The sequence below is a fragment of the Falco biarmicus genome, chromosome 13 (assembly GCF_023638135.1).
Source record: "Falco biarmicus isolate bFalBia1 chromosome 13, bFalBia1.pri, whole genome shotgun sequence".
In the NCBI taxonomy this organism is placed as follows: Eukaryota; Metazoa; Chordata; class Aves; order Falconiformes; family Falconidae; genus Falco; species Falco biarmicus.
Genome location: NC_079300.1, coordinates 20962104 through 20988763, shown reverse-complemented (window position 1 = coordinate 20988763; position 26660 = coordinate 20962104). Strand labels below are relative to the sequence as shown.

Sequence of the window (26660 nt, the reverse complement as noted above, 5' to 3'; positions counted from 1 at the left end):
CTGCCTTGTTACACACACATAGCCCATGACAAAAAGCTTTTGCAATTCAAAGCACTCATGGATTCAAGGTCAGAGTTTTCCAGTTTCAAGAGTTCTTCATATGTGCAAAGTCTAAAGCACTGATACCAACAGATTGAGTTTTAGCATCTACCTCAAGAAAGCAAAGATGAAGGCTGTCATTATTTCAGCTTCTTGAGGGGGACTTCCCTGCCACTGTGTGTTAGTGACTTGTTGAACAAAATGTTTTGCAGTAAATCACATGGAAACGTGAACTCAGCAAATGCCAGAGGCAATGACAGGCGGATATAAATGACAATTAGAAAGGTGTGTCCAGATGCTTGAGGTATGAGCCATGATAAAGCGCCTGTGAAATTTCACCTGCCCAGATTGGGACAGAGGTTGTGACCTTTGGAAAAAAAATTTTTAAAAAAAATCAGATGTGCTAATTAGAAAGAAAACTATAGGTCTGAACAGACATCCAAGTATTCCAGCCTCAGCATGGAATAAAACCTACAGATTGTGGGAATTAGTCTGAAACAGACCTCATTAAATGGTCACAGCAAGGTTGGAGAAAGACAGTACAAGCCAATGGTTACTGCAAGCACCTCTTCAGCCAGTGGGAAGACCGAATTCTTTTCACATAATCACTCACTTGCACTCAGGAGCTTCTAAAATGGATTTACCAGATTTCTGTTCACCTTCTCTGAGCTGCTTTTGACTTTTTAGAAAAAACATGGAACTGATAACAATCCCTGCAAATTTGAAGAAAGAAAAGCAGACAGACATATACTTTAGCTGATTAAATGTTTAACATTAACAACATCCATTACCATCACCAGCAGCTAGAGATGACTTACAAAAAGGAACATGAAATTGCATTACTGCATTCAGCAAACCTCCAGTAAATGCTACTTTTCACAGTCAAAAATAGTATACCTTACCAGGCCAGATTTCATCAGCCCATTCTGTCAGCAGTAAAAGCTGTTTTCTAGGCCACGGCATTTTCCATTAATGCAATCTGCCACTGCATTTTTAGAAAGCTAAGGTGAATGTGTGATACTGAGAGAGGGCAGTTGGTAATCCAGAAATGAAGGTCTAAAACTCCTCATATAGGGCAAGGTCAAAGAACAGCTGCCTATGGAAAACCCCACGCAGAGGGACCTGCATGCCACGTTCTAGTTGTGTATTCCCAGGAGCTTTATACAAAGGATATTTCAACTAAGCAGTAATATACTTCTCAACAGACGATTTAAAAATGTGGAGATAATGACTTCTCACATGGCTTTATTACTGCTTGCGCTTATAAATACATCACCTGGGTAGTTTTATCTCTCCCATTAGTTGATCTTTAAAAAGTTCTGATTATTAGTCACACTGTTCTGAGTGTTACATCTGGTCCTAGGTAACAGAAGAAAACAAGCCAAAATAAAACATTGTGGTATTTTTGAAGCACAAAAGTATTTTTGTAACAGTCACCTAGGATAAAATCCTGCCTGCACGTGTCTAAGAACTTTGGTACTATACAGTAGTGACAAAAGAGCTGGTGACGGGTTTTGATAGACACAACTATTATAAGCTACAGGCAAACTAAACAAAAATTAACAAGCTCCATAAAGCAATTAAAATCCAAAGCGTAAAGTAGATGTAATGACTCAACAGCCTGATCACTGCTCTCATAAAACCAGCCTAATAACACATGGTCAGAGTCTCCTCGCATTGACATCAACATAAATTTAAGTAGCAAATTGAAATTCTCATCGTTAGTGGAGTTCCACTGACATGAAAGTTGTACAGCAGAAGATGACAGCTCCAAGGGCTGTATGATGGGAAGACTCACAGGAAACTGGGTTTGTGCAGCACACCAAATCTCAGTGTGGTTATGTTCGGTGTCCCTTCGCAGGCCAGAGGCCAGCTATCAGCAGTTTGCTGCACGATCGGGGCAGTACGGGTTGTTTTATCACAATCTCACTCTCTAAAGACAATTAAGTGGGCACTGTCACTCACCTGAAAGTCAAAGCACATCCTGGCAGTGAACAAAGCCTGGAACGATGACCTAAATATTCTCCAGTGGGTTTAAAAAACAAACAAACTAGCAAACACCACCCCACCCCCCAAACTACAGAAGGGAAAGAACAGCATGTAAACTGCCAAACTCCACATTTTAAACCAGTCTCACTAGTGGGAGGACAGCCCCCCTCCCTCCACCCCCCCTCCTGCATTGGCAATAGTAACACTGCTTACACCTTCTATGCGATTCATTATCGTCATCTTCATGCTAGACTTGTACCCTGCTGAAAAGTTTCAAAGATGTTGTAAGACTCAATACAATAAAACAACTGTCCTTGGTCTCCCAGATAACGAGCAAGGCTTTTTTTTTTAGTGTGTAAAATAATCAATATGCATTCTATGCATAAGACATCTTCGTATCGTTTCTTTATGAAGGCAACTTCAGCCCTCACAAAAGAGGCTGTTCATAGTCTTAGGTAATGCAGAGTATATTAATTGGGCAATACCTCACACATATTTTGGAATGCTAATTCAGACGGACCCTAGTTCCACTGGGCTGGCTGGTCACTCGCTGACTATCTAGAGGGGTGGCAGTGCATTGGGAACACAACAGCACACTTGGAGGTGAGTTTCAAGAACACTCGTATGTCACAATCTGGCTCAAGCGGTGCCCCCAAACCACAAAATCAGATGGGTTGAGTTTTAACGATCTAGTTCATGCACCAGATGCCATTGATAGTTTGGGATCAGCTTTTAACTTTGGATGGAGGACGAGAGTTCAAAAATTAACTAGACAGTCCCTGCCAATATCGGTCACCAAGCCTCTGCCAGGAATGAAGCAGCTATTATTCACTGCTTATGCAGCTCATATCAAAGTTAGCCCTCAAACTCATGATATTAAAGAGTCCACGCTACATAGTAATTTGGGACACCACCTGCCTTCAGCAAATGCAAGCAGGATGTTTAGGCAAATGCAACAGCCCATGAATCAGAAACCTCCACAGCTTGGGTTTGAACAGAGGAGCTCAAAGCAGCTGAGGATTTGCATGAATGCCACTGCACCCTTCCTCCCACACACCTGAAGCCCTCCCTGCGGCTGTACCCTCAGCAATGCCTGCAGAAAGGCTGAGGAGGGAAAGTCAGGTGTGGCTCAGGCACCACCCTGCGATACAAACCGCTGAAGGGTGCAGAGCAGTGCCCCTCTGAAGTCACTCGAGGAGCCCACAGCTCCAGGATTAGAGGCAGCCTCGGGTTTCTTCTGATCTGTGCCCATTAGCACCGGCTTCTCAGGACCGTAAGGCCTGCTGAGGCCCTCCGCCTCCTTCTTCCCTCTTGGGACTGCAGGTGTTGACTCAGCAAGGCTTGGGGCGCTCCAGGCTGGGGACAGCCTCGTGGGAAGAGGCAGGTTTTTACAGTGCTTACCAAAGTCACTTTTTAGCAAAGCCCAGTCCACAGCCCCGCTCCTTTCCTTCCCTATTTTCCAGACCAGCGTTAGTCAAACACCTTTGCTATCCTAAACAATTTAAGTACCTCAATTTGCCCAGCTTATTTTGTCCCACTAGAGCCAGCAGCTACATAACATGGCTTGCCACCATATTCCCCCTCATATATTCACCCTTACATTGTCTTTCCTCTTTCTCAAAATGCAGCTTTGTTAAACCGCCAAAAAAAAAATGCAGATAACCAGAAAGACACTTCTTTCCTTTAAACACTTTCCACTGCCAACAGACAAACTTTTGGCGACTTCCGTTTTGAAGGGTTGAGCGATCATGTGTCAATCTAAAAAAGCCCACTTTCAAGTTCTGATTTACTTGCTTCTTCCTTATGCACACAAGCCAGATGCACAGACATTCTGACAGAAGCCCCCACTCGATCAAAGCTGCCCCCTCGCCGCGCCGCCGGCTCCGTGCTTGCCTGGCACTCACCCAGGGGTGACACCGCTGCCGTGGCTCAGGTGAGGGCTTTTGGCACCGGCACCTCGCTCCGCTGACACATCCTTCCTCACTGCCTGGCACGGTCACCGTTGACCCCAGCCCTTATTTCCTGCTACTCCCTCCCTGTCGCAACGCCATTCCCAGCAAGAGCTTTAAGTAACAGCCTGGGGTTCAAAAAGAGTGACTAATTCTTTACATTTAGGCCATACATGGTGATCTCTTCACAGGCAACGGCACTGACAAGCCCTTCCTGCAATACTCCAGCAGATGTTTTTCTGTGGAAAGGTGTTCCTAATCATATCTTAGGGCGATTAGAAACCCAAACTGTTTTTCCCTTTCTCCTCCTAGTCACCCAACGGCTGTGCCCTTGAAGTAAAGCCACCCCAGCCACCATGCAGCAGGACCAGTATGGCCAGCTGCCCTGGGGAGTAAGGAAGCAGGAAGGGCTGAAGGATCTCAGCACAGGTGCCCAGAGAATGGGACTTCAGCTGAACCTGCTGGGATTCAGCAGGGTTCCCCTGAAAATGAGGGCTCAGGCAGAAATGGATGGGTCAGAAAAGGACAAAACTAAACAGATGAGCAAGAAAGACTGACTCCTGAATGGGGAAGAGCATCCCAGTGGTCAGGGCAGATGACAACTGGAGATGTCAACATGCTGCCCCCATAAGTGTTCAGCCTTATTCAGACAGGGTTAACTGGAGAGGCACTACAGAACAAAACACCTTCAACCCCCTCGCATAACAGAGTGAGGTCCTAATATCAGGTAAACAGGGTCACTGTAAACTTGTATTTTATTGCTGTATTTTATCACTCTGGTATTGCAGAACAACACATTCAGACTCCCGTGAGAGCACTACAATAGTCTTCATGAGTTAAGAAACTCTAAAATGTTAATACTAAAGTCAGTAGGATCTCTCAGCTAAAAAAAATATACTTGCTGTTTATTAAAAACTAAAATGCTGCGATTTGCTAGCAGTCACGGAATTCAAAGGGATAATCGTGCTCTGGCACTTCACTAAACTCACGAGTTTACACTAGCAAACAAAATGAGCGGCGTAGGTTGAAGTTACTCTTTGATCTGGTAAAGAAATCCATAGTGATGCAGGTTCAATTACAGCATTTAAATTTATGACATCTACAGCGCTGTAACAAGTTGGTGACAAATGCCAATTTCATCTAGGAAACATGCATTAACATGCACAAGCTACAAAGGTAAAAAATCAATTGGCTCTGCAGATACATCAAAAGATATACTTCGGCAGTTTATACAGTCTATGTGTATTTGTCAATAGATTTGATTGCAGTTCTAGTTACTATAAAAACCCAAGTATTACAAAGAAATTTCTAGTTTGGTATACTGAAAAGTAGAATTTGTTTCACTGATAGTTGTGTGTGCGCACTTACATGCATATTCACAAATGCAGTCATTGTTACTGCCGAAGTTTCATTTGCATGCAAAATACCTCTGGTGCAAATTACCAATAACATAAGGGAGCCCATGAAATGTTAAAAGACTTCAAAGGATGAGAGAAAAACTATTTGCATTTTGGGCCTGATCCAAAGCACATTAAAGTCAAGGGGAGTCTTTCCATTGGCCGCAACAGATGTTCTGACTCGAGGAAGTTTTGATGCAGGTTATTGACATAACAGTAGACCAGCAAGACCACAAAACCCACTTTCTGAAGAAACCGAAAGTTAACTTTGCTAAATACTGATTTACTGCTTTTCGTCATGGCAGTTGTCTCTCAGCTTCTCCTGGGACAGTCTCTGCTGCCACTCCCACCGTCTGCAGCACATCTTTCTGTTCAACACCCCACATTCCAGTTTTTACACCTACACATTCTTCTCTCCTGTTGATAGCTTTTTTTAACTCTTTCTCACTCTGTAGTTACTTAATTTCCTAATAGTGTTACTTAATTCTACAAAAGTGACTTATGAGACAAGTACCTATATAGGACAATATAAAATCTGCCAAAATATGTTTTGATAGATTGCTACCTATAAAGCATATAGATATCAACTGCTTTCAGTCTTTGAAAGACTGCTAGTGGTTCTCATAACAGAACTACTAGCTGCTCTCATCTATTTGAGAATAATCAGCTTAATCAATATTCAGCTTCAGCAATCTCTGTTCTAGTCCATCAATGTTTTAGTGCAGCTTTTCATTTGGCCTAAACATAATAATGCCTTCTACACCAGGGCAGAAAAAAAACCCTGTTCATTAAGAGGACAGAAAGCACAATGCAGTAAAAGAAAGCAAGTGACTGGACTTGCAACAGTGTGGGTACCAGGCAGAGAAATAACAGCAAGTTTAGTTAAATAAGCTTGAATAATTTGTTCCTTTCAGAACAGAACATTTTTCCTGGCATGACACAAGAAGAAATGAACTAGTAAAAGGAGCATCTCTAGCACAAACGTTATTAACAAATGCCATATCTATTCTGTATGTCACCAGTAAGCAAAATCAAACAACCACAATAGAACAAAAAAAATGTGCTAGGACATAGCATACATTTTTCTTCCTCTCCATACTTCAAAGTCATAAGCACTCCTCATATTTCATGGTAAAAGGTTTTATTTCTTGGTTCCCGCAGCTCAGGTAATGATATCGTAACTCAATGGTGGTGCAAAGCTCACTACAGCTCTGACCTCGTAAACAATTTTAATATCCCTTCTCCGCATCCCAACAGATACAGGACTGCACCCGAGCAGCCAGTATCTCCTCCGTAGGTACTTCCTTATTCAACACGTAAGCGAGCACATGCGCTGCACATTAAAACCAACCTGGATGCAAAGTGAAGGTTTCCGTCTGCGTGAGGGAGGCCATCTTTCAACAGGCAGGGATAAATTTGCCAAATACCTGAGGTGCGTGGGAGGGAATGCAAAATTAAGCCAAAACACAACACAGACTCAAAGCAAGGCGCACGACACTGCATCTGCTACACACATCTACCCTGGGCTGCTTGAAGTGTTAGAAGCGGCGTGTTGTTTCAGAGCGATGAAAGCGGTACTGCTGCAGACGTGGGCGGAGGAGAGACCCAAAGAGAAGCAGCTTTTCTGCTTACCTTTCCGGGTGAGCCAGTAACAACAGGCAGAGCTCCTCATGGCTGTATCGTTACCATGGGCTCAGATAAGGAGGGGACACAAAAGCCAGTGAAAGGAAGCTACAAACCTCATACGTAGAGCCGTGACCTTCTGGAAAAGCCAGGGCCTGTTCAGTGTCACTCTGGCTCTGTGACAGACAGAAATAATCTGACAGAGGGTATCCAAGATGCCTGAAGAGGGTTCTGGTTAGTTAACTAGAATACTGAAATGCAGGGCAAGAGCTCTAGCAGCCGAGAGACCTCTTCACACTGAAGAAGCTTCTCATGGAGGAAAAGTCAAGATACACCATGATCAAGTCTCTATTTCTAGGTCAGACCTTGAGAGCTACCTTTCAGCTCTGAGATGATGGTGATCCCATGGCAACTGTGTAAGGGCATTTACCACAAGAGATGAGGCTGGACCCGACCCCAGTTAGTCTGTTCCCCTGCCCCACAAGAGGATAACCTGTACTTAAACCATGCTACCAGAAGTTTAGCTGACTAATTCTGAAAATCCTCCAATGCAGAGATTCCTCTGCATCCCCAGGCAATCTGCACTGGTACTACAGATCTGATTATGATATTTTTATTTTATTTTATTTTTAAGTCTGGCCTAACCTTCTCTTTTTGCAATTTAAGCCCATTATTTCCTGCCCTTTTACCAGCTCCATCTTTATAGCCAACTTCTAGGCACCTCTGACTAAAGAAGAAAGGTGAGAGACATTTCAAGATATCTTCCGCTCTAAGCAAGTCCAAACTTTGAACTCAAAGCAAGTCGGGCACTAAGTGCTAACAAAGGCAGAAGGGATGCCTTAGTCTCTTAAGCCTGCATGAGGACTACAAATCCATCAGTCAAGGTCTGGACTAGCTAAAAAGACACCACCTAGTATGTCAGTTATTTCCTTCTGGAATAAGGCCAAAATACACTAGTTGACGTGAATAGGCAAAACAGATTCCACTGCTTCCTGAAAAATCTCTTTGAGAAACAAATTGAAAAGTACTCCCAAAGAAAATCTATTTCCCCTTATCACGTGTACTTGTTGTCGAAGGCCTGCCTGCAATATTAACAATGCTGAGATCAGGGCAATAAATTTATTTTGAGAAATCAAATACAGAGTGAATGAAGATACAGGAATTAGAAGCTAATACAGAAAGAAGAGGCAGGTCAAATCAGCACCGGGCTATCTTGGCAATTTTTCTGTAGAACATCTGTAATACTTAATAAAATTAATTTTATAACAAGCTTCTGGTTCTTCAGGTGGTCTTTACAACTACAAAAAAAACCCAACACCCCAACAAAAAAGCATCTGGAAAGGACAGGGGTTATTCTCCAAAAACAGCTGCGAGGTCTGATCTATTTCTTTGGCACGACTCATCCATAGCCTCACCGCTGTGGCTTTCAACTTCCCTGTACGGAATCAATCAGAGCAGTGGCACCAACCAGGTCTAAGTCTCCAGACTGTGGAAAAACTCCTGGGAAACATTAAGAACCTTTTCCCGATACCTGCCAACACTATGGCAGGGGAGAGGAATAGCTTTCATCTTTTTCAGCATAGAAGCACTAGGTAAGTTGCCAGAGTATCACATTTCCATATTCATTTCAGATTATAATGAGCTAGTTCTGCCCTCTGATACACTTCAACAACCCCTACCAACCCTGTCCGAGTGACACAGGTATATTTGACATAATTGCATTTTAAAGCCCAAGGAAGGTCCTTGCACTCTGAGACAGGCAACTTTTTTCCTTGCCCTACCCGCAAGTCCCTGTGACACAATCCTTCTGACATATTGCAAATCCCTGAAGAGTTATTCCTTCCAAACAAGTATCTTCCTTGTTATTTAGCTGGGCTGAAGGGCAGTTCACCGTCATTTATGACAGAGGCACAAAGACAAGTGAATAGCAATTACTCAGCATTTGTTAAAACGAAGGCCTCACCTTTAATAATTGCACAGTCACATTTCTTTGCGCAGGGTCAACCAGAACTCCGGAAGGGAGGCTTGCTGATTGACACAAATATGTTTGTATTTCAAAGGGCAAACTACAAAGTCAAATAAAAGGCAGTGTTTGCACAAGAGTTAACTTAGCCATTTGGCATTCTCAAAGAGCTCAACAATCCCATGGAAAAGCATCTCTCCTTCGCTCGGCTACAGTACATTTTTAACTCCAGCTTTAATACAGGTGTACAGAGAGGTCGAATTACCACGATCCCTGCAGAAGGCTTAGCTAAACGCACAGCCGCAAGAGAGGAGTTAATGGTGACCTTCCAAGAAGCACAGCAATGTGGTAGGCAGAGCCCCTTCCCCCCCAGCATCCCCCGGTGAGCTGGCAGCTTCTAACACAGTGCGAGTTAGAGCTATGGGGGTCCTCCGGCTGCACGGAGAGACAAGCCAACACCCAACAAAGCAGGGAAGCCAGAGAGGAGACCTCCTTTCTCACACCCTGATGACAGTTTGTCTTGAAGTGTAAGGACCAGCTCTGCACAGTCACTGTTCCAGCACAGCCTAACGAGAAGGAGATGCGATACTAAGGCCACATACTGCTCTCGGGGCTGCACCACTCCTGTCAAGACAAGGGTGGTCCCCTGCAGTACTGGATCAGACCCACGGAGGGTCTCCTTCAGCCTCTGTCAGAGCCAGCGCTGTTCCTTCACAGTGGCCAAGGTCTCCTGCCCCTTTCTGGAGCTGCCCAGCTGCCCTCCTCGGCAAAGCTGCAGCCCAGCACCTTCCCCTTCTGCTGCCGCTCCACACTCTACCGCAACTGACTGTAGGTGGATTCTGTTCTCTTTCTCTCACAAATTAAAACGCTCTATCTATCCTAAAGCTATAAATGGGTGCTTTCACAGTGCCCACAACCCTTTGAGCTCACTTTCCCAAGCTACTGGGCGTGTTGAATTCAAGGTTACCAAGTACATTAATTCTAAGTACGTTAAAACTGGGCACTGAGTGCACGTCTTCAAAGAGCCACCAAGAACTTTAAGGTGAATCAACTAAATGGATAAAGGATCTGCACACAGGTAGATTCAGCCAAAAAGAATGGAAATAGTCCTGCAGGTGATTAGCAATGAACCTTAAGTTACACACACTGACTTCACCTCTTTAGTCGATTCCTTTTAACTTTCCTCCACACATAGACAGGTCTTTGAACCTCAAAGCATTACAAAACAGTGTACATTATCAGCTGTGCCTATAGGTATGCTTGTGTACCCCGCAGGCACTAAAGTGTCATGTCCAGCCTAAAATACTGAATCCGGCATTTTAATCTTGTACGGGTTTTTTTTGAAGTAGCCCAAATCTGGGCCAGCCTGACAGAACTGTCTGGGATTAGCACAAGAGGACAGCTACTGCTTGTGCCATGGGAATGACTTTAGCAACAAACTGCAAAAAAGTTCTTTCACATTAAGTGTAACTATTGCTACTCTGAGATTAAATATTACCTGGAAATTACACTCATTAACTGCAGAGTCCTTGATTAATGAGCAGGTGGAGTGCGTATAGGGACCTGGTCCTGATTTCAGCAGTCTTATTAGCTCTACCCTGGACACTTCTGATCACCACAAAAATAAATGAGGAAACCCAAGAACTAATTATTAGCGGACAAAATGTGTCAACCTAATAATTGTGTTATGGTACTTCAGAGATTAAGGGGAGGTTGGCAGATGTGCAAGATGCAAACACCAAAGCCACTAAAAAGAAACAGCAATAGAATTCAGCTATCTTCTAGCATCTCTGGTGCGTGATACCACAGGAAGCCTCTCAAGAAACAGCCTCCGTTTCAGAATGGGTCCAGTGCAGTTTTGACTACTGTAATCATTTGTTCATTGTTTTAACATTGATGGACGCAGGAGGAACTTTCAGTGCCCACTCCACTCCCAAGGAGAGGCGGAGGGGCAGCCTCTCCCACCAGGGCACAGACGCTGAGCAGTGCCCAAAGGCCCCAGGGAGGTGTTTATCAGAGCACAGAAGCCTGGCAACCAGAAAGGCAGGGGCGAGCAGCCCCCCCAGAGTTGCTGGAGGGTGCTGCTGCACCTTTGGAGCCGCATAGGCTGGGGCTGCAGACAGCACACCAGGGAAACCAGAACCATCTTCTCCAGTTTGTTGGCAAACAGTGGTATCTAAGCATCTCCTGCTATACTTATCCAGCAGCCACTGCCCCCAAGCATTTCTGTGAAACAGTAGGGACTACCCACACACCCTCTTTTTAATTTGTGTTTACTTCTCTTGAAAAAAAAAATGAAGAAATCTTTCATGCACAACATAGCTAAGTACAATAAAACCGAATACTCCAGCATCTGAAGAGGAGTTCAGGCAACTTGTGCCCTGTGACTGATCTCCTGTTTCTCCCTACACCTTCCTTCTAATCCTCTCCATAATTACACAAGCTGCCTGATCTTCTCAAAGCTACCAATTCCCCCAAGTCCATCTTCAAGTTGCTATCCTTGAAAGAGCCCAGGCACTGGATCAAGCTGTCTCAGCTTGATGCAACCCACAACGCTATTGATGGCTGCCCTGAAATACATGGATGCAGCTGGCCAGACCCAGAGCAAGGGTTGCCCAGACCCAGACCCAGCAAACAACAGGCAAGGGGAAGGTATTGATCCGATCCTTTTAACATGCTAATTTGCCTAGTGGCTGCTTCAGTCATTACCAGACTGGACACTTCAAAAAAAACTGTTTTCAAAGCAGTGATGTGTTTTTCAACTGCGGAAAACACTTAAAACTGAAAACAAATGAATTCAAGCACCAAGTTCACAGAAGCGCTGGTTGGTATTCTTCAGCTCCCCAGACAGGGATGTTTGATGTATGGAAAGACAGACTTGTTAATTAATGCTATTAAAATGTGGCCTGGCAAAAAGCCTCTGGGATTTAAAATAAGAAAGTCCACACCCTTTAAGTGCACACTTTTATATAAAGATAGCCTGTATTAGTATAAAAAAAAAAATAAGCCATAAACTCTTGAAGTGTTCCACTGATTTTCCACCACCACTTCTCAAAGTAAAATGCAGTTAAAAATTAAATTACCATAATTTAATTTTCATAATTCAGCATCAACACTAGAGCACATTTTGGCCTTTCTTAGCACTGATCATAGGGAAAATAGTTCAATCCCTTCACACTGCTGAGGACACACAGCAAAGGCCAGACAAAACCCGTGGTGTGACAGAGGCATTATTAAAATATTTCAGAAAGCAGCAGCGTTACTGACTAACATCTTTGCTACCAACACACAGTCTTCAATTACTGGTTAAATACAACATGAGGAATGGATACAACAGGATTTAATTAACGGTCTATGGAAGTACTGAAATATGTTATATACACAAGATTTGCAGACAGAACAGAAATCCATCGAGTGTTTTGCATCCGTGTTTGTGGCTCACATCATGCTTCTAGTAAAATCAGGGACGAGCTGTGAAAGCCAGGAGTGCTCTCAAAGCTAAGGGAGATAATGAGTTGTAACTGGGACCCACAGCATGTTATCCTGCTTTCAAAGATTAAAGAGAAGAAAACTTGAATTTCCCTTCAAGTATGTCTCTACTTACAATGCTAAAGTCAGCAATGGCCAGCAAGCTAGAAGAACTGAACCCCGATGAAGGATGAGCCTCAGCGATGGAGCTCAGCCTGCTCCTCTGGACCCAAGCCCAGGGCAACCACAACCTGCTGAGCTGAGCCCTGGCAGCACCTGCAGCACCAGCCGCCCCCTCCATACCCACCTGCCCCCCAGCAGGAGGCAATTTGGGATGCCACCGACCTCTAACCCCTGGCCACAGGGGACAAAAAGCCCATGGGAAGCCACAGAAGAGTGCAGGCAAACGGGGGGAGCAGATTATCAACCTGACACTGGCTCTGGAGCAGGCAGCGTCATCAGAGCATACTTATTCACAGAACAAGGCATGAAGAGATAACACCAGAAAATATGAACAAAATGGAACTTGTTTCCTTGCCACTAAATTGTTAGCTTTATGGGACTTCATGCTGAACAGTATGAAAAAAATCCAATTTGCTTTGAAGCGCATTAGTCTAACATCCTAATTATTGTTTACATTGCCATTTGCCTTCTATTAAGAATTGAATAATTATCCAGCGCTCCATAGTTTAAAAATACAAGCAAACAGGATTATCTGGGTAATTAAGACACTGTACGGCAGCTTTGTACTGTGGCTGCACAAAGTATTCACATACACAAGCATAAGCAATGGTTATCGATCGCCTTAGCTCAAATGATGTTTAGGGAGTTCCAGCATGCAAGACTGGTAACTCGTTAGAGAAAGGTGACCGATGCCTTTTGATGAGCGTGGAGGGGGGGAAGCTATCTCACAGCTAGGACACTAGACCAAGTTCTTCCTTTTTGTCTTAGCCACAGGCATACTGTATGCCTCTGGGAAAGTTACCTAGCCTTCCTCCATCCTCTGCAGCACCAAGAGCATCCCACCTCCTCCTGCCCGGGAGCCTCAGTTTTCCCCAGCCTGCTGAACCCACAGCCCCTCTGCAGCCCCTGCTGCACTGCACTGAATTTTGCAGATTCCTGGAGTGATATTTAAACCCACCCACTTAAAAAAAAACAAAACCGAAAAACAAGTAGACCAGCAAACTGAGTTTTCTCTAGGCATCCATGACTAAATGAGCCAAAGCAAACACCAACCATACAGTATAGCTCCCCCCGCCCCCCAAACCTTAATAGCCCATCCATATTGTACTTTAACCAGCATGACCTCCCCTTCTGGGTTACTATTAGGACAAAAGCAAAGTTTTTGCACATCCCTTTGTTGTTTTAAAGGGCCTTTACTCCATTTAATTGCACCACCAGGTTTCACACTGCAGAGTTTACTACCCCTGTGAAATTACCTTCAAGTTAAACGCTAATTGGACATCCAACAAAAACTAAACCACCACCCCAACCTTGTTTTTCCCTCTGGTTTCTTACAGGATGTAGCCCAAACACCATCAGGGTCCCAATTTCATACCACTGATTTATAAAGACACAAAATGAAAAACAGTTCTTTAAAGAAATATAGTACGTTCATGCAGCATGTGTTCTAACTTATATCAATAAACCTTTCAACAAATCCGTTCTGAACAAGCCTGCGTTTTGGGAGCATTTAATGAGCCTCAGCTTTATTTCAAGCCAAAGGCAAATTTAACTAAAGTTGAAATAAAGAAAAGTTAAAAAGAAAAGAAAGCCACTAAAACCAAAAATAAAACAAAATATGGGTTCTTGTGTAATCATGAGGCTTAAGAAAGCAGAACTTTTCTCACAGACTATTTTCTTTTGATAAATAAAGACAGCAGTTCATTTGTGCATGTTTACCCAAGTGCTACCAGCCCCTTTTCTCCTTCACACCAAACTGTAAATGTGGACCAAGCCATTTCTGCAGCCAGGCCAGCAAAGTGAAGGGCATGACACCAGGGCTGAGCAGGTCCTCAACTCAACACATCGAAAACGCTGTTAAATGTAATGCCTTCTCACACGTGTGAGAGCGTGTGCACTTACAGCACAGGTGGGATCCCGCCTCCTGAAACTGGTTATCCCCCCAGCAGAGGATGTAGCTAGCAAGAGGGGCTTCATGGTCACCAGCAAACATCTAAAGAAGATGACAACCAAGGGCCTGCAGCCCCAGCAGCCACGAGAAATGGTGCTCCCTGTGCCTCCAGCCACCGTTTTGCAAAGGTGGCCAGGGTTTCAGTGCACAGTGCTTTCCCATGTGCCAGCTGGAAGCCAGCAAGTGGGCTGCAAAGACCGGGGAAGGAGTGATGATCATAGCCAAGAGGAGACCTCAAGACATGAGGAGCACACTGTGCAAACATTACACTCTCTCAAACAAAGAGATCAAAAAAAAGCAAAACGTAATCCATTTGCATAAAATCCAAATCTGAGCTCTGCATAAACAGAAGGAGATTTTGGCTGGTGTTTCCAAAGGAAGCTCTTATCTCCTTTGTGAAATGGGGAAATGGGTGTGCTACTTTGCATGAGGGTGTATACAAAAGATGTAAATGAAGAATTTGCTGCATGCAAAAGGCAAAGCAGTCGACAGCTGCCAATCGCCATTCACAGGGAGAGCTTCCTTAGTCTCCAGCAGGAGGAAAGAGAAGCAAACCAAGATGTTTGCTTCCCAGGGAGGTGAAGCAGTCTCTGAATATTCATAAAATGGCCATTTAGTCATGGGAGTGTTAATTGTCTCTGATTCACAAAACTGTGTGACCTCACCTGCTCCTCGAAACATATCAAAAGGATGTGGCATAATGGAATGAAACCAGATAAGATATTTATCTCAAAAGTGGGGGGGGGGGGGGGGGGCGGGGCTTTTTGATGCAGTCTCAAAAGACTGAAGTGTACTGCTGAGCATTTCTTTAATCACTTCTCACAAGTGCAATAAAGACCAGGCTCAGTGAGGCATATTATTAGACAGATAAATAACCCCTACCCAGCCAAGATCTAAATACTGAAGTCATCACACACAAGATGAGTTGTATGAAAAGTTTTGGTTTGCCCCTTTTAAAAAAAAAACTCAACAAAACACACACCACACACACACACAAACCAGAAGTTTTATATGCTCCACAAAAGGCTACCCAGACCTGCCATGAAATTCATACTACGACAACAGCTCATCTGGCCTTGATTCTGAGGACCGTGCTTTTTACTAGTCACATGCAGAATGAGGACAGACTCCTCTGTTTACCAGCAGAAATTCTGTAAGGAATTCAGGAGGAAGCAATCACAGTCTTTCTCCAAGGGATACATGAAGGGACAACTGCTTGACAACTGTAGCTTGACTTCTGATGGGGTCAGAGAGGAGAAAAGCAACACAGAGCCTGCAATAACATTTAAATGGAGATTTTGAAATGCACCAGGTGGTACAAAAAAGTTACAGAGCAATCAAGCCTCGGAAGATCTATTGAGCTACATGAGAACACAACACAACCAAATCATTCCTTCAGTGGAGAACCACCTAAATTTGGTTCAGACAGACTGTGTTTCAGTATCGCTCCCATGTCCCTCCTGGTAGCTTCCGTCTTCTCAGCTCCTTTAAAAACCTAACATGTTGAGTCTGTGCATTTTTTCTTTCCCTGCCAAATATAATCAACCTGAAAAAATCCTTCTGAAATCTCAAATCTGTGCAGACTTAGTCACCCTTCTGATTACCCTTTTGTGCAGCCAGACTGTTCATCAGTGTTATTCTGACAAAAAAGTTGTCTATAACTAAAATGGGAAAGTACACACAAATTACTTCACTTCCCCACCCCTACAAAACCCACCATCCAAAAATCATATCGCAGAAAAAAATATAATTAGACTGTACCCTGCTGGCGTAAACTGAACTGCTGCTCTCAATCACAGCCACTCTTCAAAGCCTCAGAGATAAAAAGAATCTTCTCATTCAAATTATTACTTCTTAGGAATGCTCTTATCAAAGTTTGAAGGAAAATTCTAAATACAGCAGTGATATGAAACCAGGACCGAGCCATATTTTAAATGACACTGGATTTTCTGCCAATTGGCCGATTCACAACTCAAAAAAGCAAGTGTGGATGAAGACAAAGCTGTTGGCTCTCATAACCTTTACAATATCACAGTAAAAATCTCAACTGTCTCACATATTTATACTAAATGGCAGGTCTAAAATTGAGATTTTTAATTTCACAGCATCAAAATCATCACAGATGGCTACAGTCTATTGCTTCTTTAATCTGTCTTTTCTCTCTTCCTGCTTGTTTCCCCCCCTCCTGCTTTGAGTTAAAAGGATATGTGTTTTATCATAAGGAAATCATAACTAAATCCAAACCACATTATATGAATGTGTAACAAAACAATTTACATAACAATGATGCATACAAGTGAAGTTTAAAATTACTTTATGTCTCAACTTTGCCCTAAAGCGCTAATTACCTTAGCCTTGAGATGTGCCACTACTTGAGATAGTCATGTTCCATCAACAATATTCCATGTTTATGCTCTCCTAAAGGGATAGCCAATAACACAGGAAGACTGGGGGAGAATAAATCCTAATAAGGAAAAAAAAACCCCACACCAAAACAGCAGCAAGTTGGGGGTTTTTTTAGCATCAAGTTCACAGCTACAAGTGCAGCTGTAAGCAAAGAATCAGCACTCACCCGATTTCTACAGATCAGGACCAATTTTGCAAAACTACTCCTGTGTCACACCTGTGAAGCTTCCCAAATAAATATGGATTAATTAATCTGCTCCTTTCCCTTTCTGCCCTGGCTTTTTGCATATACATATACACACGGATATTCAGCAAGACAATTATCATCAATAACATCAGTTGGGAGAAAGCAAAATAGCAGTCAGAGGAAGGACAGTTTTTTGTCACCATATTCAAACACCTCCATTCCACTGACAGAATTTATTTTAAAGTCCTGTTCAAGGTCAGAGAGTCATTAACTCCCACTACAGGAACCACCTTAGATGTGAAGTGACTTCCCATTACACTTCCCACACACCAGAAATTAAGAAAAAGCAGCTCAAGGAAGATGTATTATTTAAAAATCAAAATGTTGAATGAACTTAAAGCAATTTTTAGGGTAACCCAAGCGCCAGCTGCTCCATCGCAGCACTGTGCAGCAGGAGGCAGGTCCCAGGAGAGGACAGGGAGCTCCGAATTCTCCCAGGAATCTCCCCAACAAGTGCAAAGCCCCGATCCACTGGCCTAAATTATTTCTGCCCACCGAGCTTTTGTCAAACATTGAAGATCTTAATCAATCCTAACTCTGACCCTAGGATCACAGGGGAAGATGGATGAGGGAACGGACAAACTCTGACCTTTCCTTGTATTTGTCCTGCCACAGTCAACCTACTGAAAAACAATTGAGGTGGAACCTGCTCACCAGCCCCAGTCCCAACCCCCAAGTCTCTCCCCCCACCCCCAACCCTCTGTACCAAACCCACAGGAATCCTCCTCACTTCATCCTCCTCCTCCTCCTCCCTGCCAAAAACCTGCCAGAGCAGAACATTTGCTGAACTACGAAGTTAAGTGGGGAAAGAAAAGGGGAAGCCTCATTCAACAGTGTCAAAGGCCAAACTGCTTTAACAGCCTCGCTGGAAACCAGAGAGCAAGCCACAGAGCTCTGGTAAACTTCACAAATTCGTGAAGAAGAGCTTCCCAGTAAACTGTTGTGGATGAAGAATGGCAAACGTGAGGAAAAGGAAACCACAAATAAATGCTGATGAAATGGGTTTAGCGCTTTCAAATTACGTGCTGGCTCAAATCCTCTCAAAATGACTAACACAGGCCAGCTTTGCTCTGGAGAGCCCAACAGACTGAACATTTCTACTTCCTTTGTAAATATGGCATCACCTGATCCTTCTTTTATTTGGGAAACAAAGAATTAGGTTTCCTGAGCCCAAGCTTCCCCAGGTGCAGCCAGTAGGAAAGCTGATATTCATCCCCAAGGTCTAGTCCAGCACCATAAAAATAAATTAAAAAAAAAGCATCCTACTACCACCACTGCCCACCAGCAAAACCTCAAGAGATTTCCCTTGAACAACACAGGATTTGTTAGGCATTAGCTCATCACGTCTGGGCCCACTGACGCCGAAAAATGGTAGATCTGTGTCAGAGTGACTCACTACTGACCCAATAGGCCTTCAGGAGAAGGCGGAATAATCTCTGTGCAATAAACCAAGATGCTCTCCCCACCACCATTCACCTCTTCATCTCACAACCCAGGCTGTAAAGGTATCAAGAAGCTTTGCCCAGAAGCTACCCAGCCATTAGAAAGCAACAGTACGTCCCCAGCCAGCAGTACCACAGCCGCAGGTTTGCATGTTCAATGATACACAGGTTTTCAAGTTTCCATTCAGGGGATTAAAAAAACAACAAAAAATCCCACCCACAAACCAAAAGCACACCAAAAAATCCCCAACAACCAACCAGAGTAATTTACCCCAGACAGGATGCTCTGTTACCAGCTCATCTTTCAGCTCTCTCTACAGCCTGTGGTAATTTTGTTGCTGATCTGACACACTTGGGCATCTTCCATACAGCAAAACCACCAGAATTAAAGGCTGAAGCTTATACTCGATGTTTCTTTCTTACCAAAGCTTAACTTCCATGCATCATAAATGAACTTCATATTGACTGTAAATCATCATTTAAAAAAAAAAATCAAATAGGACATTCAAAAGACACTGTTCTCTTAGGAGCGCAGCACAAAAGCAGGCAGTTACTTGCTCTACTATCTTGTTCTCAGTCTCAAGATGAAAAAAAGTGACCTACTGAAAAACACACCAAGGAGATGTGAAGCAAAGTCATCTGGCACTAAAGAGCCTTTTCCAAAATCATGGTTCCAAATCCACCAAGGAATTGAGCACCATCAATTCAGCACCCAGTAAAATCAAGCCCACTGACCTGTGCAAGAATCCATTCAAGTTTGATCTTAATTTATGCTTACAAGAGCACGAGTTTAGAAGCTGAAGTTAAAGATATTTTATTTATAAACTCCCTTCTCCCCTAACCTTTTATGACTTCTTTTTACAGAAAGGGGAGGTGAAGAGAACACATAGGTATTGAGGTTTTTCTTCTTTTTAGGCTAATCTGTCTTTTATACAAACTTTAATCCCCAATTCTGCAGCACACAGGATGGTGTGTGTGGGAGGGTGGGGTGAAGACTTTTAGCATTTCTAAGAGTATCCTAGCACCTCTATTATTAAGCTGACAATAGAGACCCTCTAAGAAATTAAAATATTTAACAAAGGCAGCAGTGTCAAATATCAAAGGGTTTTTAGTGCTAAAAATCTGCAACAAGTAAAACACCAAAGACTTCCCCTTCCCAAGGTGGGAAAGGGATCTGGCTAAAACTCCTGCTTCCCCCCCCCCCCTCCCTGACTGGTTCTTACCCCACTGCATTATCCGAAGGAGACTTTGCCAGAATTTCCTGTGCTTAAGTTCACTTCAGATAAAATGTGAAAGATTTGTCTTTTTAATTGACTGCAGCTCAACTACACTGTCTTCCAGTCATTCACATTTTGGTGACTACTGTGAGCCAATTCAAATTTAAGCGCCTGCTAGAAAATGTGTTTCACCTTCTGCCCATTGTGCCATTTGCACTACGTAATTCTTAGCCTTGCCACCTGGAGCTATTGGACTTCTTCATTAAACCCCTCTGTCCCACTACATCCCACAGGGGCTGCTAATTACTGGCATTACTCCATTTACTCTCATCTCCGATTCAATTATGCATTCAACTAAGCCCCAATGAAGAGTACAATATGGCTCACCCTACCTTGGCATTCACCATTGCGTTCTTCGTAGCCAGCATTGCACAGACAGTTGCCAATGGGCACCAGCCATTCACCATCTGCCCCACAGTACATTTTTGGCACATCCTTCTCTTCCGAGTTATTGACGCAGGAGCCGCGAACCTCCACCAGAGAGGATGTATCAGCCCCAGTAATGGTGTCTGGAAACTGTGCCAGGTTTCGAACTGTCAATGGGCACTTCTTATAGAAGACACGAACAGACACCAAAGCAATGCAGGCACCGACATCCTGAAAAGCCAAGTAAAACCCCTTCTTGCTGAGCGGTCCCACATCCCTTATCTCTGTATTCAGCTTCATGATCCTATCGCCAATGTCCACCTGGGTGAAGCTCTCATCAGCAGCAATGGTGTCAATCTTGGCAAACTGGCTCTCTCGAATAAAACGCTCCTTATCATTGTTTGATTCATAGTAATAAAGGTTGAAAGTCTCTTTGCAAGTTCCCATGACACCTGGCAGGCTGTTGCAGTCTCTTAGCGTGAACTTGATTTCAATATATACCCTCTGAGCCCCCTCACGGGGAATCCAATCAGTTCGTAACCAATTATTCTGACTGGGCTCCATCACATTGCAGACTTGATAGGTGCGGATCGGAGTATTCTTCTCATCCATAATGCTTACTTCCTCCCACTGTGAAGAGGGAAAGGGGAAGAAAAATAGATCAGCATTAAAAGGAACAACAGAGCTTCACAGCAAACAATCTGCATTTCCACAACTAACACAGAAATTGTTTTCCTCCAACAGAAAAAGTACAAACAAACAAAAAATAACAAACCCACCAGCTGACCAGGCCATAGCCAGGAACTCGGCTACCTGAACATTAGAAGAACCACCTGTTCAGGAGAAACAAGCTCCAAATCAAGGAACACTGAGGAGCAGCCATGTGTTTTCAAGGCCCTCTGAACCAATCCAAGAATGCTCCATCGACTGACTGCGTGTATTTGCACTGCAGTTCTGTCCACAGGCCCCTGCCAGGGTCAGGGCCACACACGGTACCTGCAGCTGCACAGCACTGACACTGCGGCGCGTCCTCTGCAGCAGGTAATGCACAGACCCCACCTTATACATGAGAACATCACACAGTGAGATCGCACGACTTAGTTACACAAAAAGCACAGGGCAGAGAGAGTAACATCCACATTTCTGGCATCACTACCATGTATTTTAAACTCTTAAGCCACCCCTTATTATTTCTCTAAGCTGCCAACTTCCCTGAGCTAGCAATATTCCAGACACACTCAGCAAACAGTCTTTACTTTGGAGCTGCGCAGGAATAGCTGTCTACAGAGAACAGAGTCCTTGACTCACATGGCACTTATAGATCGAGACAGGTAAGGAGAGATCATCGTCAGTCTACCAGCAACACTGCCATAACTTCGCTATCCAAACAATGTTTCTTGTTAGCAGGAAGGTGGGAAAAGAAGGAATATTATACATTTCGTCCTAGAGGAAATGTGTGATTCACATTCTCAAAAACCCAAAAGGTTAGCAGAGAGGGTAAGTGCTGAAAGATCAGAGTAGCAACATGCTTCACAACTACACCCCTCAAAAATCCAGTTCAGGCATCTTCAGAAGTGCCAAACTAACAGGCATAATTATGAAACAACAACAATAGGTGCAATCCAGGGAAGGTACTGAAAGAAGCTATCAGTCCCTAATTCAGTAGTTCAACATGATAAACTTAGAAAAGGAAAGCAGGCATAACCAGCCATTCTGAAAAAAATTGTTTTATGGATTATCATAGACAGAAGAAAGTTTATCACAGTGCTGTCCTGGTAGGGAGAGATATCTTTCCAGAAAAAAAAAACCCAACCATAAAGCTTCGGTATTAGAAAAATCCTTCTTAAAAAAAATAATGTATTCGATAACTATTGTCTGGGTTGCAGGCAATACAGTGAGGTATATAAAGTTTTCCAAGGATAACAGTAGTAACTTTAAAGAGACTTCCCAGAAGCGCTTTTCAGAACTATTGAAGCAGTGGCTTTGATAAACAGAAGCCTTCTTAACATTAAAGGGCTTCTTGTATAATATCCTACATTCTTCTCACAAGAATTGCTCTTATGCAAGTGATTTTTACTTAAAAAAATTCCAGCTTAGCTAAATCCCTTTATAGAATGACAGTAGTTAGCACCATGAGTCACTAGAAGCAGAAAAAATAATATTTTATTTGCTGCCTAGAGATAACTGCAAATTAAAATGAAGGGGGGGAGGGATCAATACTCAGCATGTCACTCCTTTTCACAGAAAAGGAAAAAATAAACCTTAAAAAGTCATCTATCAATGTAAAGTGTAACATGGTGTTAGTAAGAAGACAGTTGTTTAATTTACGGCTGCCACAGAGTTAGTTTACTGTTACAATATTGTCTTTATGATCCATCACTTTCCCTTCTGCTTATCTTCAGACTGTCTATGCTACCTATTGCGTGTGGCACATCAGAAAGGAAGAAGCAGAGGGAAACAATACTTGTTGAAGGGATTTCCTTTAGTGCATTTACACAAAGGAGGATGCTGCTAGAGGATTCAATGAAGAGACCACTGAGGTCAACGGACTGACTGCAACTAAATTCAGCAAGTTTCGGATCAGGTTCTCAACACGCCCTTGTCTCCTGACAAACATGCAAATATGCAGAACTGAGTTTCTTATTTCATAAACACATGAACACAAGACAAACCTAAGCGCATCTTACTGCCAGAGCTGAAAAGAACTACAGACAGCCCCAAATTTCCAGCCACCGTAAATGATTTGTAGCTCTAAGTATGTGGTCAAAGCTGTAACTTTTTGCTTTGAAGCTGACATTAACTTTCATAATTCAACTCTTCCCACAGCTTAATGATGCAGAGTAAAACATTCTAGACACAAAACCTGCTTTTCAACTGTGAAATGCAAGAGTAAATCATTAATTACATTTATAACACAATTCATTAATTCCTCCAGGGCTACTATATATTTGATTACTGCCAGTCACTGCTGAATGACTATGTTTATCTCCAGCCCTTCTTATCCACACAACCCTCACACTTCAGGAGCTGCGTGGTATCGCTGTAGAAAAACACCTTTTTTAAACAGACAATAAGGTACACACAGTTAGAAGAAAAACCAGCACTGAAGGAAAGAATATTCCCAGGAAGATAAAGGAGTTCACTTATGCTGCTTGCAATAAATCTGCAGCATATGAAGTTAAAATAAATGCTTTCCAAGCACTGTATCCCAGAGACAGACCATGTACTCTTAAATTTTTCACTACTGGCTTAAAAATAGAACACACGTGTGCAGGTTTAGTGAAACGAGTCACGTCCACAATAAGAACACACATTTCTTTCTCAAGCTTGCCTGGCGCTTTCAGAGAAAACGTGGGGGGAAAGGGAGAATCCAACAGCCATTAATAATATACAGCTGTCCTCTGATCATCAATTCTACTACTGACTTATTAAAACTTGTACTTTAGGTCCTGTTCTAATATACAGCGTAGATATCCCTTGGAGAGCCATGTGAAAGACCCTGTCTCATTAACTGACCTTTCCAAGGAACAGGCTTAACAAGGAAGCCCGACTCTCCCTGAGATAGAGCTGTACCTTTCCACACTGTCAAAAGATGAGGGCAATTGCCTGCAATCAGCAGTGAATGTGCACCACTGGCGCTGCCAGAGGCCTGCCAATCACCTCCCCACTCTTTGAAAAACCGAGAAAAGAGAGAAAAAAAAATGAGTTTCAGGGACAGCACAGCGTGCTTAGGCAGAGCACAAGCCAGGTCTGTAGTCAAGTTCACCCAGAACAACAATAGGGGAGCAAAACAATCCCCCATTCTCCCATGTTATGGTTATTCAGGGCTTATGCATAATGCATCACCAGCCAAGGCAACCTCAGATTCCTTCCACTCACTGCTGTTTCCTTAGCTCTGCTTCTTCCAATTACGAGTGGGAACGCACACAAAAAAGTAAATTTGTAGTTTTCCTGAAGAATCCAGTGCTTTTCTGTGCACAGGCCCTGATCTTTCAGTACTTTTATTTTTCAGTCGGTTTGATTTAGTTACTTCTGCTTAAGCATACTAAGCCGCTTTACTCATTCCATAGTAAAAGGATTTGAGGTGGGTTTTCTTATATTAATGTTTAGTGTGCATTGCTGGCATTTTTCTTAAATTGTTCACTTTAAGAAAGAAAAGGCCTTTCTAATTGCTTATTAAAAAAATAAATCCCTCGAGATCCCATGAAGTACAGTCTCCACCAGATCCCCGCAACTCCGAAGTCCAGCCTTCTCAACAGTTTCCCACAGAGGCCCTGGGCACCCTGCAGGATGGGGCACAGCTGGGGGAGCACAAGGGGCCCATCCGCTAATCTAAAGCTAAGTTAGCTGAGATACCATGCCTGCAGCTCACTAAGCAAAGGGGCTCTAAGCCCCGGCAATGGGTGTGCGAATCTCTTAATGTCATCACATCACCACCGCAAAAGAAAAAAAAAAACCCTCCAAGGAATCACCATTAAGCACCAGGTCCTTCAGTTTATCTGTTCAGAGACCAAAACACATGATGTTTACAACCCTGAAATAGGACAACTGTCCCGCCACGCCAAGAGGTCTGTCTTGTATATTGATTCCCTACTCCTTCGTCCAGGAATAGAACAGCAATTGCCCTGAACATCTCCCAGCCGAGACGGCCCACAGATATAATAATTACCATCAAGAATGCCAGTACAGTCGCCAGATCACATTTCTTGTTGGTATTTGTTTTAAATAGGCATCTAAGCCCATGCCTCAACCAATCTCCCAATTCTGAAACCTCTTTTCTGCCCTTTTGGTTTCCACTTCTTCCATGACAGAACTATCCAAAGGGAGTATAGAGTTTCTCCAACAAAGAGTAATTCACTCGGTAAGCCAGGGAGGAAACCCGACCTCCTCACCACAATCAACAATAATCGAGCCATTAGGACTCTCTGAAAGTTACTAATCACCCCCTTTACCCTTTTGATCAGATAGCGCTTTAAAACTTACCCCTCCTTCCAGGGGACTTGCTATCCACCCCAGCTCGCCCTGAACCGATCTGGAATCCAGCAAGGTAACTGCAGAAAGGTACAAATAACACAGGTTAGATCCCAGCCGCCGAAAGGCAGTCGGTGTTAGAGCAAACCGTTCACCTGAGCGCTTCCAGATGCTGGAGCACGATCGCACCCACCTCCGACGGGAAACGTTCTTTCCGACTGCGCCGAGGCCCCAGGACCGCGCAGCGCGGGCCGGGTCAGACCCGCGGAGCCGCCCGGCCCGGCCCCGGCGGGCAGCGGCAGCGGGCACGGTGCGGACCCGCAGCGCCACGCTCCCCGGGCACGGTGCGGGCGCGGCGGCACGCCAGCGATGAGCGGGGAATTGTTACTTGCCGGGAGCTCGTCCCGCAGCGCGGCCGGGCACCGGCGGACCCGGCGGGGAGTCTCCGACGGGGACGGCGCCCCCCGCCCAGCCCAGCCCAGCCAAGCTTCCCCCGCGGAGCCGCCGCCGAACCGTCCCGCGGGACGGGCTACGGCACGGCCCCGGGGAACGGCGCGGAGCCGCCGAGAGCTGCCGGGAAAACCGGTTGAATGAGCCACCCTGCCGGCGCGGGGCCGCCCCGGCGCCACTCGCGGGAGCGCTGCACCCCCGCGGCCCGGCCCGGCACAGGGGACCGGCGGCGGCGCGGGGGGACGCGCGGGGGGACACCTGTGCCGCCGCCGCAGGCGGGCCCCCGGAGCGCCGCTCGGGCCGGTCACCGGCCGCACGGCTACCGGCCGGCGCAGCGCGGCGCGGGCGGCGGGGAGCGGTGCGTCGCCCACCGCCCGCCCGGAGGGACGCCGAACTTTCCCCGCGGCGCCCCGCCGGGGGAGCGCGGAGCCCGGCCGCGGGACGCGCGCGGCGCCTCACCTTCGTTGGCGGGATAGACCCGGGAGCCGGTGACGGCCCCGCACACGCCGACGAGGAGCGGGAGGAGGGCGCAGAACGGGACCCCGGCCATGCCGCCGCCGCTCCGGCCGCTCTATCCCAGCGGAATAACTGCCTACATGGGGCGCGCGGCGGGCGATAGACATTGCCAAGGGGGCGGGGCGCAGCCTGCCTGTCAGGCCTCACCACCAATCGATGCGCGCCCCGCGCCGGCCGCCCCGCCTCGCCCCGCCTCGCCCCGGCCCCCCGCTCGCCGGCGCGGAGCTGGCTGCGGGGCCGAGGGGCGCGCTGCCCCGAGCCGGCGGAGCGCAGGGGTCCCGCCGGCAGGGGGGCGCTCCGCGGGGGTCTGTAGCATTAACAGTGTCCGAGCACAGAAAAATGACAAAAGAAGGGGAAAAAACCAAAAATAAAACAGTTCGGGGCAGCGATCGCTCTCTGCCCCGGTGCGGCGGACCGCTGCGG

At 45.0% G+C, this 26660-nt stretch overlaps 1 protein-coding gene across 1 annotated transcript in view; it reads right to left on the bottom strand.

Moving 5' to 3' along the window:
- The window catches only part of EPHA4 (EPH receptor A4), a 107171-nt gene extending 80859 nt beyond the window's left edge, over positions 1 to 26312 (bottom strand). The window contains exons 1-3 of the mRNA XM_056358949.1: positions 26181 to 26312; positions 25284 to 25351; positions 20267 to 20930 (exon numbers count right to left, since the gene is read on the bottom strand). Of these exons, the coding sequence (XP_056214924.1) occupies positions 20267 to 20930; positions 25284 to 25351; positions 26181 to 26271 (823 nt within the window). The 5' untranslated portion in view covers positions 26272 to 26312. The remainder of the gene's footprint in view (positions 1 to 20266; positions 20931 to 25283; positions 25352 to 26180) is intronic.
- Between the last annotated feature and the right edge of the window lie 348 nt (positions 26313 to 26660).